At 38.5% G+C, this 20,043-nt stretch overlaps 1 protein-coding gene across 12 annotated transcripts in view; it reads left to right on the forward strand.

The window, feature by feature from the left end:
• MAGI2 (membrane associated guanylate kinase, WW and PDZ domain containing 2) overlaps window positions 1-20,043 on the forward strand; it is an 817,299-nt gene that overhangs the window by 495,308 nt on the left and 301,948 nt on the right. For all 12 annotated transcript variants that reach the window (XM_080581211.1, XM_080581210.1, XM_080581215.1 and 9 more), the window contains one exon: window positions 1,246-1,365. In XM_080581211.1, coding sequence (XP_080437337.1) covers window positions 1,246-1,365 — 120 coding nt within the window. The remainder of the gene's footprint in view (window positions 1-1,245; window positions 1,366-20,043) is intronic.

Here is a 20,043-nt window from a genome sequence, read left to right on the forward strand (position 1 = left end):
TAGTTCATGCACATGAAACAGCTGTAGACAACTACACTTAATTTTCTTACTCTTACAAATAAACTCCTCCCTCCCCCCCCCCCCCCCCCCCCCAAAAAAAAAAAAGACTCTTTGGGTTTAAATTCAGGTGTCTGAATAATATGCATCAAAAAGTAGATGAAATAGATTCTGACCTGAACAGATTCCTGAGTCACTAATGCATAATATGAGAGTCAGAATACAGTGTTTAATATTAAGTGGATTAATAACTAAGGAAAAGACACTGTCTTTTGCAAAACATTGTGATGTTATACTTTTGTCCAGGAAATGGAAGACTTAGTTCCTATCCACTTCCTAGTGCCAACAATCTTGAAACCAAACCCTACAAGTGTGATGCAATCACTACAGTATAGGAAAGAATTGATTAATATGTGTCAAACACTCTGAAGCTGAGGAGGACCTCTAACTCTCCCATCTCCAAATGGAGTTTTGAGTTGTATTTAGTGGTTTCAGTCAAAATAGGGATAGCCTAGTCACAAAATAAATAAATAAATAAATGGGCAGTTAGGAAATTAGATGAAATTCAGATTCTTTCTTGCTAACATCTCAACTTCTCCTAGCTAAGGCTGAGTCATTTCTCACCATGTATGAAATATTTTCTGTCGGCATTTATAGAACTCTGTCATCCAGAGATGACAATAGAGGCAATAACTAAATTTAAGTACCTCTGTAGGTTGACAGCACAGTTAGCAGGTGATCTGAATCACTCAGTCTCTTAATCTTATCCATTTATCAAGTCCACTTAAGGAACTGAAACAAGCAGTATGAACATAACCTTTATACATTTACTTACATATTTATTACTTTGTGTGCTAAATAAATGTTTAAAAGAGCATGGAATGGATTATTTGTAGACAACACTTTGTTTGAAGCTACAGAAAATACACATTAAAAAGTCCTGTTACCTTTGAATTCCTGGTCTTTGTAGCAATGTAAAAGGAATAACAATATGATACTTTTTCATTAGTGAGAATAAATGATCTGGGTTCAAAGAGTGTTTATCTCAGCCTTACACATACATCTCATATAACTCTGTAGGCTTCCATAGATGTAACTGTATGGTCTTGAAAGACATTCTGTAGAAGGCGATGTGCTACATATTGTGTTGTTTATAGAGTTTTCTCTATAAATTGTTCAAAACTTTCAAAAAGATCATTCTACGTTTAGGTCATGTATTTGACAGCGTACCTTTCTTATTGTTAATAGGCACCACAAGGCCACATAAGGAGGGGGAAGTCCCTGGTGTGGACTATATTTTCATCACTGTTGAAGATTTTATGGAATTGGAGAAAAGTGGTGCTCTCTTAGAAAGTGGAACATATGAAGGTAAGTACACTTTTACTGCTAAATCTGTCTCATCTTTCCATTATGCTTTTTTCTAATTTGATGGAATTGCATTGGGATATCCCGTGTGATATATGTAGAATGTGTCATTTCTACTGATACCAGGCATTTGTGAAGAGCCATATGGCAATTATGAAAATATTTTCATATGTGAAATTTAAATGCAGATGGGTGCATTGTAATTTTAGCATATTATACGAGTTAAGAGAAACAAGATAATACATTGATTACAGTTATAGGAAAGAAATACTATTTCTTTATGGCAAATACCCAAGGATATTTCCACAAATTTTAAGCTATCAACTCCATTTCTAACATAGGACAAACAAATTCTAAAACAGAAATCAGTTGTAAAGCTGACGATTCTTTGCATGTGTGATCTTGCAAATACCAATGTATATCAGAGGTTGAAGCAGCACTATTTAAGTAAAACAGGAAGGATTTGCTGTCGTCTCTTATGAGCTTTGTAAAGTTATTGGGAAGATAATTTTGTAATATGACAGAGGGATAGGAGCTGTCCTAATGACTCCAGGAAAAATAGCTGCACATGGGGCAAAGAACAAGAAACTTTGTGTAGAGAAGGATCCCCAGAAGAACTGTTGATTCATCTGATTCAAATCTTTCCCAAAACATAGCTATCCTGAAAATGAAACTACCATGGCAGAGCCTTTAAATAAAACCAGAATTGTTACAGTATTTAAACCTCATGCTTCTTAGAAATGTACTAGTATTTAAGGTAACTGAATAGTGGATGGATCCTTTTACTGTAGTCTTCAATTTTGAAAGCAAAATGGCAGTGAACACCCTTTTTATGAAAAATATGACCTATACATATGAGAATAGCTATGTGAGTAGAACCACTTACAAGAAGCAGCCCCATATTTTTACCTTGCAGCAGAAAACGCAATGAAGACATTTTGTCCTGACTTTGTCCCTGTCAAGGAAAGCATCTGAAGATAAATAAGCTATTCACCCCAAAGAAAATCATTAGCTGTGTTATAAATATCAGGAAAGAAAATAATCCTTTCTCACCTAATCAGCACAAAGTACCCACCGGAAAGTAAATAAATTTTCATAAAGAGTTATATCAATACAGAAATTGTAACAAATATTTCCATTAACAAAGGTCAAATAAAGGAAAATATATCTTCTTTTTCTTTCCTACTTTTTCCCACTGTCTGACACCAAATTAGAAGTTATAGTTAGAAGGTAGTTATAGGTAGAAGTTATAAATATTAGTAGAAGTACAACACCACAATTTTACGTTTTTCTGACATGGATTAAGTAACAAACCTTTCTGGAAGAACCTTTTTGTTACCTTAGGTGTTCGAAGCTAACTTTAAAGGAGCTTAAGCATAGTCTGTCTTTGCTTGACCATGTAATTTCATTAGTTTGTAGCAAGTCTGTAGAGATTGAACTGCTAGGTTAAATTAATTCACAGTGCTCTTCTGTCCCTTGAGGGATACTGAGAGGTGTCTTTTAATACTAGCTATCAGAGCTGAGTGGACAGCAAGGTGAAATACCGGTTGGGGAAGTCTGTATAGTTCCTTAGGCTGGCTGGGGACCTAGCTGAAGACAGGGCCAAAGTCATGGCTACACAATGTCTATCATATCATTCTCTGATCACTGATGACAAGTTCACTGAAGTCAGGAAGTCAGAAACTGAAGGAAAACCAAAATGATCTCAACTTACCAATTTCTGCATGAATTCTTTCTTTGACTCTAATGTTTCACAGTCAGAATATGTGTATTATGCCAAATAATATATAATATATTAACTATGTATTACAGTAGTATATATATATAATTTATTAGAAAATATTCATAGTTTACAGATGCAATTTCTCCTGTTCCCATAGAGATGTCTGGCCAGGACCTTATTAAGTTACATCCCCCCATTTGCCTGATTAATTCCTCATGACTGTAGTACATTCCTCAGGGAAGGATTTTGCTGTTCGTTCGGTCACAAGTTTGCTGAGCACATTGTCTTCAGTGATTAAGTCTACTGTTGACAATCATAACAACCAGAGCAAAGAAAATTTCCCCCACCAAGAGAAGATGATTTTTGAGTCCTTCCATAGATCAGCAGCTTATGTGAATGTGCCTGTTCTTGGAGCCGAGTTTCTTCTCCTTATCAGCACTGAATATCAGGTTTCTGAAACCAATCAGTCTTCTTTTTAATGATCACCTCTGTTAATAGATTGGTTTGCAGATACTGATTTGCATGATATTTCTTGAAAAGATCATTCTGTATTTAACTAAGTTTTATAGTTTAGCTGAGTTACCTTGTGTTGACTATACAACCATGACCGTTATGGATTAATTTATCTCTAACAAGAAGGGATTTCTCATTAAATTGAGATAAAATAAATAAATAAATCAGATTCTGTGTATGTGTGTAGTTTTTCACCAGTTAGCAACTACTAGGGCTGATTCAGTTCATTTACCTTCAACTGTATGAATTCTAAAGAGAATCAGAAATAACCATGTAACCTAGATGAGAAAGCCAAGTGGTTTACCTGACACTGACTTTTTGTGTTGTAACCTATGGTATTTGGTATTTTTAGGAGGCAGGATATTTTCTCATACTAATGAAAAGACCAGTTACCAATTGGATTTTTTTTTTCTAGTGCATGCAAATAACAGTTGCAATTACGACCTGAACCTGGTATAATTCAAAGGCAAAACCAGTTTATATTCTCAGAGAAGAATATTTCTATACTTCTGTCTTCTCAAACACTTTAAAAAAATCTTCTATTTATTTATTTACTTGTTTGTTTGTTTTTAAATAGATTTGAATTTATAAAAGTTTCAGATTTAAAAAATAGGATGCTCTATATCCTCTTCCCTACATGGACTTTGAATATGCCTTTCTTTGTCTACCACTTTTGTGACAAATGTAAATGACTGCAGGATTCCAAAGTGTTGTAGAAAAGCAGCAGTAAGTTCATGATAAAGACTAAACTAAATACATTTTTACCCATCTTGTAAATATTTTCATTTAATTTCAGTAGGGACAAATCCATGACTATTTCTGTCTTTTCTATTTGTGGCTTTTTGAGCAACTGCTGGAAAGACCAAGCCATGTTTATAGACATGAATTCTTTCAAGCATACTTAAAGCAATAGACAGTTGCTGCATGTTTTGCAGCTTGCCTGTGGTAAAGTTCCATGGCAATCTGAGTGATATTATTCAATGCAGAATGAGATAAAAAATGAATTATACAAGGTTCTCTTCCATTCTCACTCAAATTAGCAGTCCAAGTCTCATTAACTTTAGTGAGATTGTCATTAAGTTCTAATTTTGTATTTAAATTTCAGTGAATTTCACCCATACCTTGCTGCTGGGAGCAGGGAGTGTTTGCCTGAAATAAACCAAAATGAATTATTTGGAGTGTGTATATTTGTGTTTTACCATTGTCTTTTACCACTTCTCCAGTAGAAAGGTTGTCTCAGTATACTGTCATCTCTCTGATATGTCAAAACTTGCGTAGAGTCTTATTTACTTCATGGATCACTGACTTCATAGGCTGTTCCCATTTCCTTATTGGATCAGCAAATTTTCTTAGCCAGTGCAGCATATCAGTAGACAGAAAATGTTCTTGAAATGTATACTGCATAAGAATGGCAGTGTTCATAAACAGAAATGTAACAGCTTCAATAATACTCTGAAACCTAAATATGCTAAGGCACATGATTGAAGATTATTATGAGACATCATTACAAAGTATTAATAACGTAAGAGTTGAAGAGCAATGCGTACTAAGGGTAGAATCACCTTTTAAAAGGAACATATAGAGTAGAAGTACCAGAAATAATAATTTTTTAGTGTATACACACTTTGAGAAAAAAGAAATTTGTTTGATAATCTGAATTTGGTGATAAAAGGACATATATGCGTTGCAAAAACACAAATGTAAGAGGGATTTTAGTCACGTGGAACCCTATAAGAAATGCATACCTAGAAAAGTTTGTTCATATCTGTTAAAGATATGGAAAAATTATGAAAATAAATTAATTTAACTAGCACATCAATGAATAACGTACCAAGAAGAAGTCTTTTTTTCTAATGAATTTTTATGTACTTCAGAAAACCTCCATAACAGTTGTTTTAGCAAAGACATAATATTTACTCTTAATATAAGAATAGTCCTTAATTTTATCCAATGAAAAGCAATCATTTTAGTTATTGTACCATTAATTTCATCCCAAATTCACTTTTAATCATTTCTTTGGTTGTTTGGAATTATCTCAAATTCTTTCACTGGTTAAAATTCAAAGCTTGTTGAAGCTATTTAACTACTTACATGACCATGGACTTCCCTTGGACCCATTGAAGTCTATGGTAATATTCCAACTGGCTTACATGAAGACAGAATTTTCCATATTTTTTGACTAATGGAGCATTATTTGGCAGAAGGCTAAATGTTACCTGCATTTTTCTTATTATCCCAGTTATCGGTTTTTAATAAGTTCTTAAACAAATAAACAAAGGCTGATGTCCTGGTTTCAGTTAGGACAGAGTTAATTTTCCTCCTAGTAGCTGGTAGGGTGCTATGTTTTGGATTAGGATGAGAAGAGCGCTGATAACATGCTGATGTTTTAATTGTTGCAGAGCAGTGTTTACACCAGGCCAAGGACTTTTCAGCTTCTCGCTCTGTCCTGCCAGCGAGCAGGCTGGGGGTGCAGCAGGAGCTGGGAGGGGACAGACCCAGGACAGCTGACCCAAACTGGCCAAAGGGGTATTCCATACCATCTGACGTCATGCTAAACAATATATAGGGGTGGCTGGCCGGGGTGGGGGGGCCGGCTGCTCGGGGATAGGCTGGGCATCGGTCAGCGGGTGGTGAGCAGTTGCATTGTGCATCACTTGTTTTGTACACATTATTGTTAGTAGTACTATTATCGTTATTATTATTATTATTTTCCTGTCTTAATAAACTGTCTTTATCTCAACTCACAGGCTTCACTTTCCCGTTTCTCTCCTCCATCCCAGAGAGGGAGGGGGGAGGGTGAGCGAACGGCTGTGTGGTGTTTAGCTGCTGGCCAGGTTAAACCACAACAGCTGAGTACATCTTGTTGGTAAAAACTTAATATTCTGTATTTCTTGTTTATTTGAGGTTTAAAAACTTTCAGTTGTTTTAGAAACATTTTCAGAGGGTCAGCTTCCTATTTTTAATTGTGTCACCATTACTGTGCTGAAATGGAAATTGATCGTGGGTTGAAGTTGAGGTCTTCCCAGTGACTCTCTTCCCACAAACTGGCACTTAAGTTACACACCAAAGTGCTCTGATTCCTTCACCTGACAGGTGCAGAGTCCTCATAAACAAGGAGACATGAAGTTCTGGACAGACTTTCATTCACTGATGTCTTCCAAGCCAAATTTAGCCTGTGCAGAGACAAAAGTCAGGTTTTAAACCTTCTGTTCAACAAATGCTTGTCAATAAACATCTAATTTATGATCTGCAGATTTAAAGTATGACTTAAGGACTGCTTCACATGAACATAGAGTTATTGATTACTGTATTGTGGTGACAATGGCTTTACCATTTGTATTTGATTCCAGTGGTTTTAATTCCATCTTCCATGTAAGAAATTACAGAAAATTCAAAATCACACACACACACACACACACCACCCTGCTGCATGCACCTCATGAGCAGCACATCCTGAGCACTCTACAGCAAAGGGATACAAAGGAAATTAATGAAAATTAGGATAATAAATTACTACCCTCCTAAGACCTTAATATGGTGGTTAATGAAATGTTCTGATTTAAAACGGTAAACAAAGGGATTGAGGGTAAAGATGTGTAAAGACAAAAATAGAAGCAGTTTTTCAAAAGACGTGTATTTACCAGCAGAAAGTATTTTCAAGGGCATAGAGGAATACAATGAGATACTTTAGAGTAAAGATCACATTCTTGCAACAGCAAGAGCCTCTCAGAGTGGTAGATCTGTTATCCATATGATGCCCTCTTCTCACTATCATATTCAGAGAACCTGTAAATGTGGTTATATGACCATTCACCATTCAGGTTAAAAGAGAGAGAGAGAGAGGGAAAAAAAAAAATCATAAAATCAGAGAATCATAGAGTGGTTTCTGTTGAAAGGGACATTAAAGATCACCCATTTCCACACACACACACACACACACCATGGGCAGGGTCACCTCCCACGAGACCAGGTTGCTCAAAGCCCCATCCAGCCTGGCCTTGAACATTTCCAGGGATGGAGCATCCACAGCTGCTATGGACAACCTGCTCCAGTGCCTCACCACCCTCACAGTGAATAATTTCTTCTTTATATCTAATCTAAATCACACCTCATCTAGTTTTAAAAATCTTAAATATAGTATGTAGCTTCATGATCTGATAGAATTCTTATACCTGTCTTATGTTAGTAAGATTTTATGCACCTTGTTGTTTTTCCCCCTTACACTTGAAGCAGCAGAGGGAGCTGAATCTCATTCTTATCATTAAATATAAAATGCAAAGCACTATTGACTCTATTTTCTTTAAAAAAAAAAAAAAAAGTAGTTGGAAGCATAGCCCTCAAAAATAGAAACTCTCAGAAGCCTTAAAATGTAATGCCAGTGAGTATATCAGCATTTATAGAGAATCCTTTCTAATTTTGTTAATGTATTTTAAGGCATCAGATTTACTTCCTTTAATCAAACAAACAAAACACAAGAAAAACATACACAAAAAAGTTTCATGTAAGTATTTTTCCATTTTCCCAAATGAAGTAGCAAAGAAGAAATAGAAATGGAATAAACGTATTTTTTTATTAAAAAGAGACATTTTTAAAATTATTCTATTACAATATAAAGGTCAACTTGCACACTTTCTGCAGTGCCTTTTTAAACTTTCTGAAATCTAGGATTAGTGTGACAGCATGCATACTTCCATTCTGTTCGAAATTGGAAGCTGAATAAATGCTCCTTATTTTAATAATTGGTATTCCCAGTGCGTGGTCACTTCTATTTTAGGAAATAAGGCTTCTGTCTTAGCTAACATCCACAGACAGGAACACCAGTGGCATTAAAATACTAACTCTTTAGCAAGCAATACTGCTTGCCTCCTGCTGCCCTGGCTGTCAGGTGAGGGCAGTGGTCCTGACATGATATTCTCACTCCTGACACTTGGGTTCTTCTTCAGCAAGGCTTACAGTTAGAGGGTTCCTACCCCCATCTCCGTCCCACAGCAAGTCACCATCTCACCATACCAGACTGGTGCACTGCAACTGAGCTGCTAGCTGGGGAAGGCTTACAGATAGTCAAGACTGCAAGCCATATCAATAGGCAAATATTCTTCCAGAAGCGTGTGGTCAGTCTGGGCCTACCACACAAGAACACACGCAATCGGAAAAGATGACATCTAGATGTCATCAAAATCTAACATGAAAAAGTGGCACCTGGGCAATATGTGTCAGTATAGGTCGAACATACTCCCACAGGTATCTAGGAAATTGAAGTTTGACGTGACTATTCTTACGCATGAAAATAAAAGAGTATCTTTCTGCTCACATGCCTTGCCCACTGGATGGTTGTACCAAGGATGACCACGGACAGACTTGATCTGTGCTCATATTAAGTAGGTTGTGATAGGGATGCACGACTGGGCTATGATGAAATCAGTCACTAGACTGAATTCCCTGGATAGCCTTCCAGACAACTCTGCTGCCTGATTCAGGGCTCTAGATTGCCAGAGCAGCATTTCTGACCATCCCAGGATGCAGGCTGATGCTCTACCTGAGTCAGTGTTCATCGCTGCTTTCTACCGGTTGTATTAGGCACAAGGTCAGAGAGTAGCCACTGTCACACATGGTTTGGTAGACCACATATTTCTGCTGGATAATTCTGCGTAGCTCAGCAGAAGTGTGTGTGGATGTTCAATTAACCTAATTTATTTTCTGTTAAGATTCTATGTCCACCACAAAGAGCAACTTATTGTCAGCTCAGGGTCACTTTATATCACATCAGCTGGTAATGTCTTTAGGAAATCAGTTGGCTATAGGTTCCCCGGGCACACAACACTTTTCTTTGCTCATGTGTGTTTCCATGATGTAGGGCAGGACCGGGTGCCAAAAAGCAGATTTTGTATGGGTCAGTGAGCTTCAAAAAGCCTTTCTGCACAAACAGGCCCACTGAAACCACTAGCAATGTACTTTATTTTATATCAAAACTATATCAGCACCAAGGGGATCTCAGCATCAGAGAAATCAATAAATGACTTTAGCCTTCATCCTTTTTTTCTGAGCTGGGTAGACCATAACTTAGCTCAGCCCAAGACATGCCCTAGTTTTTTAAATTCTGTGCAGTCACTACCAGAAATGTATTAACAAACTGAAGTGTCCAGGCAAACGTAATACAAATTACCAGGAAGACTATAGGGAATAAATTTAGAGAACTCATCAGATAGAGCTTTGTTGGGTAATGATTGAGAAGCTCAGAGAATTTAAAATGTGTGAGCCCCGTGGATGTATAAATATAATTCAAAATTGGTCAAATAAGTAACCAGCGCTAATGTAATGTATCTGGAAAAGATGAACATTTCAGTTTAATATTGGGAACAAATTTTCTCATAATGATATGATTTAAAAGTTAGAGTAACCTTCAGAGGTGGAGATCCAAATTTCATCTCTTAGAAAAGTTAAAAGTAGCTAGTAGAAATATATTTGCATTAGTTAGAGGGATTAATTAAAGGCTGTACTGTAGTATTTTCTGCTTTGGTACAGTATTTATTAATGCTGTCTGTGTGACACATCAGGTTTCAACTTTTTTTTCTTATGAAACAGAGCACAGCCAGTTAATGTGGGCATTTCCTATACCTTTCTGAATGTATCTGAACACTGAACAACTGAACTTTGCAGTATGTGTTGTGCTGCTATAGTTTAAACATAGATAAGAAGATAAGATTGTAGTAGAAAGAAAAAAAAAAAAGCACTGTCAAACTCTGTACAGTCTGAGCTATGAGACTATAACACATGCTCTCCCTCAATTGATCACCTACCACATTGGTCAGGACACCTACATTATTCCCAGTCTCCCTTTCACTGCTGCTGTACCTGTAGAAGCCTTTCCTGTTATCTTTGATGTCCTTCATCAATTACAGCTCTAGCCGTTTATTGGCCTTCTTAATTCTGTCCTGTGTATTCAGGATATTCTTCTCTATTTCTCCTTGGATGCCTGTCCATGTTTCTGCCTCCCTGACACACATGTGGTAAGGAGTTCCCTGGGAACAAAAGTGACTGTTAGACTCCTCCCTTGTTTATACAACGTTCTATAAATCCAACATAAGACTTCTGTATGCTAGCAAGGATTGTATTGTATCTTCTGTATTTCTATACTTTAATGAGAAACTACTTTGCAGCAGGACATAAAAAATCCTGTTTATGACCCTGGGATGGGTAGTGTGTTTTTGAAATCTGTTTTTTATTACTCCATTTCAATAGCAAGATATTCTAGGACTTTGCAGTACTGCATGCAACCCTGTTCGTGGTTGGTATGGTGGATTCACAGAATCACAGAATCATCTAGGATTACACATAGGTGAACAAAAGTGTGCATCTTGTTGCCTGCTAGGACAAAACAAAGGAATAGGCTGTTTCTTATCAAGATATAAGTGGCTGAGGAAGGCCAGAATTTGTATGGTTAATTGAAAAAAAGGATTCAGCTACGCAAAGTACAAACTGATACAACTTTTTCTGCAATACAGTTACATTACTTCCCAAGTGAGCTAATTAAAAAAAGATAAAAGGCCAACAAAAAGCAAGCACTGAAAGCAGTGATTGTGTTTCAAAGTGAAGCAGTTTCTGATTAAAAACAGAAACATAAAAATAAATATATTAAAAACAAACAAACAAAACATTTCCTGTGTAGGGAAATCCATACATTATGTTTACATTGTTTTCAAATATAATTATTCTGTTTTACCTTGTGTAAATAAAAGAATGAGGATGTCTTTGCATGTATTTATTTATATGTTTATTTATTTATTTATTTTGGCCACTGGAAGACTCCCCTTGTCTCCTTGTATTTCCAGTAAAAGTAGTGGAGATAGGGTCAAAAATCAAGTACAGATATGTTGGTAGAGAATACAACATAGCAGTCCAGTTGATGGTTGACATCTAAAGTTATTTCACATCATGCAGATAGAAAAAGATAGTCTGAGTATAGAATAAGCTTTAAAAGATCTGACTGATGCAGAAAAGTCCTAGAATAGCCTAAGGAAAATGCAATATACACTGAAAATAGTGCATAAGAAAAGGTACCTCAGTGTCTGAAAACTGATAGGCTTTTCAGAATTTAGATTTCTCTCTCCAGACTCTTTTAACTGTAAGTCTAATCTCCCTTAGTCATCATCAGGAAGAGATAGGGTGTGACTTAGCCACGACCACAACATGTTGGTGTCTGACCTAGTTTAGACCATTCTCAAGACTGCTGAAGATCAGAGGAATGCAAAGACAAATATCCTGCTATGATCTCGGTTCACCCCCAAGTTACACTACATACTCCATCACTGAATTCTGGGCTCAAGGAGAAAATCTACAGTAACAAAAAGTCCTTATGAGTTGCATGTGCCTGATGAACTTTTAAAATGGTGAAAGGGAATCAAATTCCCTCCCCCCCCCCCCCTTTTTTTTTTGTCTATGGATGAATATATATATGTAGGATTCTACACAAATATTGAGGGTGACTGTAGGCTAATGACACAGTTCTTCTTCTGTGTTCTGTGTGGTTGAATGTTCTCCCCTAAGAAACACAGACGTTATAGGAGCTTTAAATGAAAGAATCAAACTGACCTTATTTCTTGTTGCTATTTGTATTTACATGGTGTCAGGGAGCTCCAGGCATAAACCAGGAGCCATTGGCTAGGTGCTGTAAAAGCAGACGGAAAAGGACAGCCTTTCCCTCAGGAATTTACGTTTGCAGTGTAAGATGAAGGACAATAGATGAAAACCGTTGGTAGGGGAAGCACAAAAAGGAAAAACAAACAAAAAAAAAAAACCTGTAGCAGAATGTCAAGCAGTGGGTCTCCATGGACCAGCAATGTGATACAAGTATGAAATCATAAGATCGGTGATGTCATAGTGTGGATATAATTAGTTCTTTAGGGCATGTCAGGAGCAGCGGGGAGGTACAAAGGGATTTTGTAACAGCTGGTGCTAGCAAGAACAAGGAAAAAGGAAGTGATAACTTGAGTGAGGAGACATGCAGGTGGGATGGCAGAGCCAGTGTAGAAAATTGGTATGGAAGGGAGGAGGGATGGATGTTGTGCTGAAAAAATAAGGTGCTGGTAATCTTACCTGGATTGGCCAATGGAAATGGGTGTTTAAAAGATAGAAAAACACAGTGATGATTGAATGCCTCTTAGGAGTGTGAGTGCAGTGTCCCCTCATTCTAAGGAAGTGGAAAACACGTCACTGGGAAGATCTGGAAATGGTGTAGCTCATAGTTGCCTTCTTGCCCAGATTAACAGTGAATATATTATATTAGGTTACTGGTATACAAATGGAAAACTGAATGATTTTACAACTTAAAGATTTACTAGGACAGTTAGTTCCCACCTAAAAAACTTTAAAACACAGCTTCTGGTGTGGAACAATGATTGTCAGCATTTTTAACACACTCTGTTAAAGAGAATTATATTCAGTCTGGTTTATAAAAATCCCAAAAGAGTTATTCTAAAGCAAGCTAGTTGGCTATTTTATATTGTAGTAGGCTATGTAGGCTGCTTACTATCACAAAATATCCTATTAATGGTTTTCTATGGTAAGACTGTGAAAGACTTTTATAAAGAGGCAAGGTGCAAGTATTTCCTCCTCCCTTGCCCAGTATGTGCAAGGCATATCAGAAACACCATGGCACAGGACACAGGCTGTGAAGCAGATCCTGCACCACCATCACATCAATAAAGAAAAGTTATCCACTTGTTCCAGATGGACAAGGAGTGTGCCAAGGAGCTGACAACGAACATCTTCCTCACTCACTTGGGATATGTCAGACAGAAGTTTGCTTTTATGATTTAGACCTAACCAAAAGCTGCTGGCTTATCATACCTTTATAACCAAGACTGCTTTGAGAAAAAAATCTAACTTATCTCCGCAAATTTTGATTGCAACTAGTTCTGTTGGTAGTCCTTAGCACACATTTCATTGTCATATTTTCCCAGCCATATTGGGAAACTACTCTGTTTAGCACAGAAACTCCACTTCTAAAATAAATAAATAAATAAATAAAACCTCCTGTAGACTGCTGAAATTGTTATTATGTTTGGAAAACCTCGATTCTGCCTGAGACAGAATGAAAATCTCTTGATCAATGAAAATTCAAATTAAAACTCTGACTGATTCTGCAGTAAAAATATGAAAGGGGACAGATGGTATGAAGACATGAGCATGATTATACACTCAGAGGTGAAATTTAGCTGGAATGAGAAAAGACACAAATCAAAATTATGGAAATGAAGGAATTCCCCTTACAACGTTATTTAACGAATCCCCTTCATTAACCTCACCTGGCAATATTTGGGCTGAGGCAATCCCAAGCACAAATACAGGCTGGGCAGAGAATGGATTTTTGAGCAGCCCTGAGGAGAAGGACTTGGGGGTGTTGGTTAATGAGAAGTTCAATATGAGCTGGCAATTTGTGCTTGTATTCCAGAAAGTCAACTGTGTCCTGGGCTGCATGAAAAACAGTGTGGCAAGCAGAGCGAGAGAGGTGATTGTCTCCCACAGCTCGGCTCTCCTACCATGAGACCCCACCTGGAGCACTGCATTCACCTCTGGGGCCCCCAGCACAAGAAGGACATGGATGATTAGAATGAGTCCAGAGGAGGGCAAAAAAGATGATCGAAGGTCTGGAGCATCTCTCTTATGAAGAATGGCTTGAGAGAGTTGGGGTCGTTCAGCCTGGAGAAGAGAAGGCTTCAGGGAGACCGTATAGCAGCATTCCAGTACTTAAAGAAGTGCCCACATGAAAGCTGGGGAGGGACTCTTTGTCATGGAGTGCAGTGATAGGATAAGGAGTAATGAGTTTAAACTGAAAGAGGGTAGAATCATATTAGTTATAAGGAAGAGATTCTTTATTTTGAAGGCGGTGAGGCACTGGAAGAGGTTGCCTAGAGAAGCTGTGGATGCCCCATCCCTGCGAGTGTTCAAGGCCTGGTTGGATGGGGCTTTGAGCAACCTGGACTAGTGGAATGTGTCCCTGCACATGACAGAAGATTGGAACTAGATGATCTTTAAGGTCCCTTCCAAACCAGACCATTCTATGATTCTGTGATTAATATCCTTGCAGTAGTAGTGCCCATCCTTTGCTACTTCATGAATCCCTATTTGAGAGACTACTAGCAACATCAAAGAAGGCTTTTCTAGATAACACAAGACCCTAGAGATGAAGACAGTACAGTTGGTTGATTAGGAGAAAGCAAAGGTATTGTTTTGCTATGCATAGGAGGGATAAGGTTGTTGACTTTTCCTCACTGGGACTGTTCTTAAGGGTAACGCATGAACTTCTAATAGGAATAGAGTCAACAGGAGGTGCTTTGTGTCACAAAGAAGCTAAGCTGACTAGTAACCTCAGTAACCCTCTTTCCTTACTCTGTTACACAAGCTCAGAGAAGCAAGGAGTGGGATTTTTTAGGGGTTGTGAGATGAGAAGTTGATATTATCTTCTGAGTTGATGATTAGGCTGAATCAGCTGGGGTAGAGCTTGCATCTGCAGTCTTCTGGGTTAGGCAGTCTCTGCTTAAATTCCATATGCTTTTTAGTTTGATTAATTATGAGTAATTTATTGCATCCTAAACTGATTTTGACTCTTGGCACTAGTGATTTTGCCTGTGAAAATCACATGGGGGAAAAGAGAAATCACTCCAGGCATAATAAAATTAAAGGGCAAAGTCTGAGGCAAATCATTCAGGTTTTTGAATGTTTCATCAGCTCCTCATCTTATGTTTCTAGAGTGATTGCTTGGAGTATTTACCTTAATGTCACAGGGCTTGTACAAAGCCTGTTTTTAATGTAGTGTCTTCTAACAATGAAAGTGAGTATAAGCTCAAGACATCATTTTATTGAAGTGTGGCACTTTGATTAGATGGGCAAGATTCAGAAAGAAACTGACATTACATAGACGGTACTATTTTTCAGGAAACAGGCTTTTGCACTCAGAAATATATTGGTCTTACAGTATGATATATAAAAACTGGATTTTTTGTTGTTTTAATTACAAGTTACAGTTTCCACAGCTTTCAGTGCTGCCATAACTTGTCAGATTGTCAGTAAGATCTTCATTTGTAAAAAGAGTTTGGACAAAGTGTAGTGATATATTTTTATAGTGATCTTTGTACAGTTGAACTGCAATTTAAAGAATAATTACTTTCCTTCACAGCTTTATCTCATTCTTGCCACCCTTCATATTGAGGGTGCTAAGTATTACATTGGTTTTTGAGATAGAGTATTTCAGAGGGATTTTGTAGGTCCCATTCCACATAAGTCATCAAGGAAAAAGAAGGTAAAACAAACCAGCTACTTTTGATACTTTATTTGCATTCTTTGATTAGGGAATAAAAAACCTTTCTACAGCACATCTGCTCTGTCAGCTGCAAAAGTTTGCATGATATGTGGCGTGAAGACACAGCATTCAGATAAAAATAAGCATTGAATAGCTATTTATCACGGAATGTTTTCAAAGTGTGCATTTTCATTGTGTGAATGAGTCAGAAATTCACCAGGAAAAACATTGTGTGACTGGGAGGTTATCCACACTATATAACATTAAATGTATAACTTCTTTCTCTTAATCAACCCCTAGAGACATTCAGTTTTCTCTATTCTCTATACTGAGGACTTCAATTCTTAACTTTGGGTTCTGTAAATTACAGGGCATATGCTAAAGGTGTTAAGTAGATGAGGTGATCCTCTCTTGCAGGTAAAGACATGTTTACTATCCCATAAGAGTTTTAGCAGAACAGGGAATATATTCCAGGGTTGATGCCTCTTCAAACAGAGGACAGTGAAATGTAACATTTTAGCCTACAGAGTGTGGATACAGAGACAAGCTAACATTTTCATCAGTGGCCCTAATGAGCATAAATTTAAAGGAAGTCAGCTGTAAAATTTCCTAGGATTGCAAAAGAAGCCTGACAGGTATGGGTCAGGTTTCAGGTCTACTTATATCAGTAAACCTGATATTATTCAGTGACATCCACCTTGACATTGCTGTGGCTATCTGTTATCTGACTGACAGACATTCTTTCTACTCTTGTTCTGTCTGGCACAAACTGTGGAGCAATCATCCTCAGATCACTGACTCACAGAATCACAGAATCATTTAGGTTGGAAGGAGTTTCTTCAGGTCATCTAGTCCAACTACTCTGCTCAAGCAGTCAGCTAATGCAGGTTATTCAGGACCATGACTAGTTGGGTTTTGAATATCTACACAGATGGAGACCACACACCTAAGCAACCTGTTTCAGTGTTTGACCACCCTCATATTAAAAGCAATTTTTACTGTGTTCATATGAAATTTACCAGTTTTTATTTTTAGTCCATTACCTCTTGTCCTTTCACTGGACATCACTGAAAAAAGCCTTCCTCTGTCCCATAAGGTATTTATTACATATATTGATTCCCCCGAGACTTCTCTTCTGCAGGCTGAACTGTCCAAGCTCTCTCATCCTCTCCTCTCCAGAAAGATGTTCCTGTCCCTTCACCACCTTCATGGCCCTTTGCTGGTCTTTCTCCGCTATGACCATGTATCTCTTGTACTAGGGAATCTTGAAGTGGCCTTACCAGTGCTGAACACAGAGGAAGGATCACTTCTCTTGACCTGCTGGCAATGCTGTTCCTTACGCCACCCAGGACACTGTTGATATTTTTGCCAGGAAGATGTATTACTTACTTATGGTCAGCTTATGGTCCACCAAATCCTTCTGTGAAGATCTGCTGTCCAGACAGTTAGCCCTGGCACATACTGGTGCCTGGGGTTATTCTTCTCCAGGTGCAGAATTTAGCATTTCCTCTGGTTGAAGTTCCTTAACTTCTTCTCAGTCTAAGTCTTCAGGTGGTCTGGGTCCACCTGAATGGCAGCACAACCATCTGGTATATCAGGCATTCCTCCCAGTTTTTCATCTGCAAACTTTCTGAGGGGGCACTCTGTCCTATTGTCCAGATCATTAACCTGGCCTTTCAAAGTATAAAAGGGGATTGTAAGAAAGTTGGAGAAAGACCTTTAACTAGGGCCTGTAGTGACAGGACAACGGAAAATGGTTTTAAATGAAAGAGGGTAGATTTAGAGTGGATGTAAGGAAGACATTTATTGTATTGAGTGCAGTGAGACACTGAATCAGCTTGTCCTGAAGAGAAGTTGTGGATACCCCATCACAGGAAGTGTTCAGAGTCAAGTTGGACAGGTCTTTGTGCAACTTTATTTAGTAAGAAATGTCCCTGCCCATGGTACTGAGGTCTTTAAAAAGATGGTCTTTAAAAACCCTTTGAACCCATCCCATTCTATGATTCTAAAATTCTATGTTTGATGAATAGTATCAGCTTAAGTATTTAACCTGGGGTACACCACTGGTGGCCTCCAACTCCACTTTGTACCACTGATAAAAACCCTCTGGGTCTTGCTGTAAAGCCATTTTTCTATCCAACTCCCTATTTACTTATCTAGCCCATACTCAGAGACCTGGGTCTGTTCAGCCTGGAGAAAAGAAGAATGAGAGGGGATCTCATCAATGTGTATAAATACCTGGGGTGTGGGAGACAGAGGGATTTGGCCAACCTCTTTTCAGTGGTTTGTGGGGATAGGACAAGGGGTAATGGCCACAAGACAGAGCACAGGAAGTTCCACACCAACATGCAAAAGAACTTCTTCACAGTGAGGGTGACGGAGCACTGGAACAGGCTGCCCAGGGAGGTTGTGGAGTCTCCTTCTCTGGAGATATCCAAGGCCCGTCTGGATGCCTACCTGGGCAGCCTGCTCTAAGGAACCTGCTTTGGCAGAGGGGTTGGACCCGATGATCTTTCGAGGTCCCATCCAACCCCTTCAATTCCGTGATTCTGTGATTCTGTTAGCTTGTCTATCCACAAAGCTAGAAACCTCACTGTAGAAGGCTATCAGGTTTGTCAAGCATGATTTCCACTTTGGAAATGGTTTCCAGGACTCATTGCTTGATCACCTTCCCAGGGAATGAGGTGAGGTTGTCAGGCCTGTAGATCCCCAGATGCCCTTCTTGAAAATGAGTGACATTTGTTCTCCAGTCTTCATAAACCTATCCCAATCACTATGACCTTTCAAAGATAAGCAACAGTGGCCTCACAATTACATCATCCACCTCCCTCAGCACTTGTGGGTGCAACCGATCAGGCCCCATGGATTTATATATGTGCAGTTTGTTTAAATTCTCCCTATGGTGGTCCTCTTCCACCAAGGGCAACTCTTTGCTCCAGACTTTCCATCTGGTCTCCTGGACAAGGGACTCCTGAGGGCTGGTATTACCAGTAAAGACTGAGGGGAAAAAAGAAAAAGAAAAAAAAAAAAAAGGCAAAAAAAAAGCATCAAGTACTTTGGCTTTTTTCATGTTCTTCATCACCAAGTCCCATGCCCAGCAGAAGGACCACACTTTTCCTAGTCTTACTTTTGCTATTTATACACATGTAGATTCTTTTCTTATTGTCTTTCACACCCCTTTCCAGATACAATTCTAGATAGGCCTTGGCTTTCCTAACCTCAGCTGGCCCCTAACTTGTCCCCAGGCAGAGCTCCAGGCATTCCAGCTGCAATCTCACAAAAAGGTCACCAACCCCTCCTTGCCTTCCCAGCGTGTCCTTCCAAAAGAGCCTGTATCTAACCATAATAGCTCTCTAATTATGTAACTTATCTCACCATGTCTCGATGAGCCCAAAGAGACCATAGCCCTGTAACTGCACACAGACTTATAATTTTTCCTGTTGGTTCCCCATGCCGACCCCATTACTGTCAAGGTATTTCAGAGCACCCAGGTGTGCTCATTCACCAGAAAAAGTTCAAGAGGTTTCCCCATAAGGCTTTTCCACAGGCACTTCTTTCTTTCCATATCTATGCTTAAAATGATTCCACTTCAAGATTGCTTTGTTGAAGATTGTGCCCCTTCAGTTCCCATTTTCCCTGTCCTTTGACTTGTCTACTGCATCCACAACTTCTTCACTTGTTTGTTGAGGAATTTCTCCCCTCCCCGTAATTCCTAAAGCTCTCTGCACCAGGCTGCCCAGACTGTTGGCACAGTTCACACGTTTCTGGTTGCATGCTTTGGCTAAAAGGTCCTCCCTCATTCTGCATTTTTAGGGTCTTTCTAAGAAATGGATCAGTCTTCTGCTCTTGGAGACTTATCAAGATCAACCTCACAACCGTAGGTTGTCTTGCCCTTATTTCCTATGGAAATGGTGTTCTGGATCATTGCTCCTGTTCTACCTAGAAAATAGTCTCTGAATTCTGGCTTTTGTTCTTATAAGCCCATGCTATTAATTTTGTTTGTTTGTTTGTTTGTTTGTTTTGTCAGTACTGTGTTTCCTTTACATGACTGTTTGCTTTAGGAGCAAATCAAGAGACTAAAACTAATGGTCTCTGCATTTTTGAGATATTTTTGGATATGATATCCAACATAGTTCACATGTGGGAG

This window comes from Anser brachyrhynchus, assembly GCF_964034855.1.
Source record: "Anser brachyrhynchus genome assembly, chromosome: 1".
NCBI lineage: Eukaryota > Metazoa > Chordata > Aves > Anseriformes > Anatidae > Anser > Anser brachyrhynchus.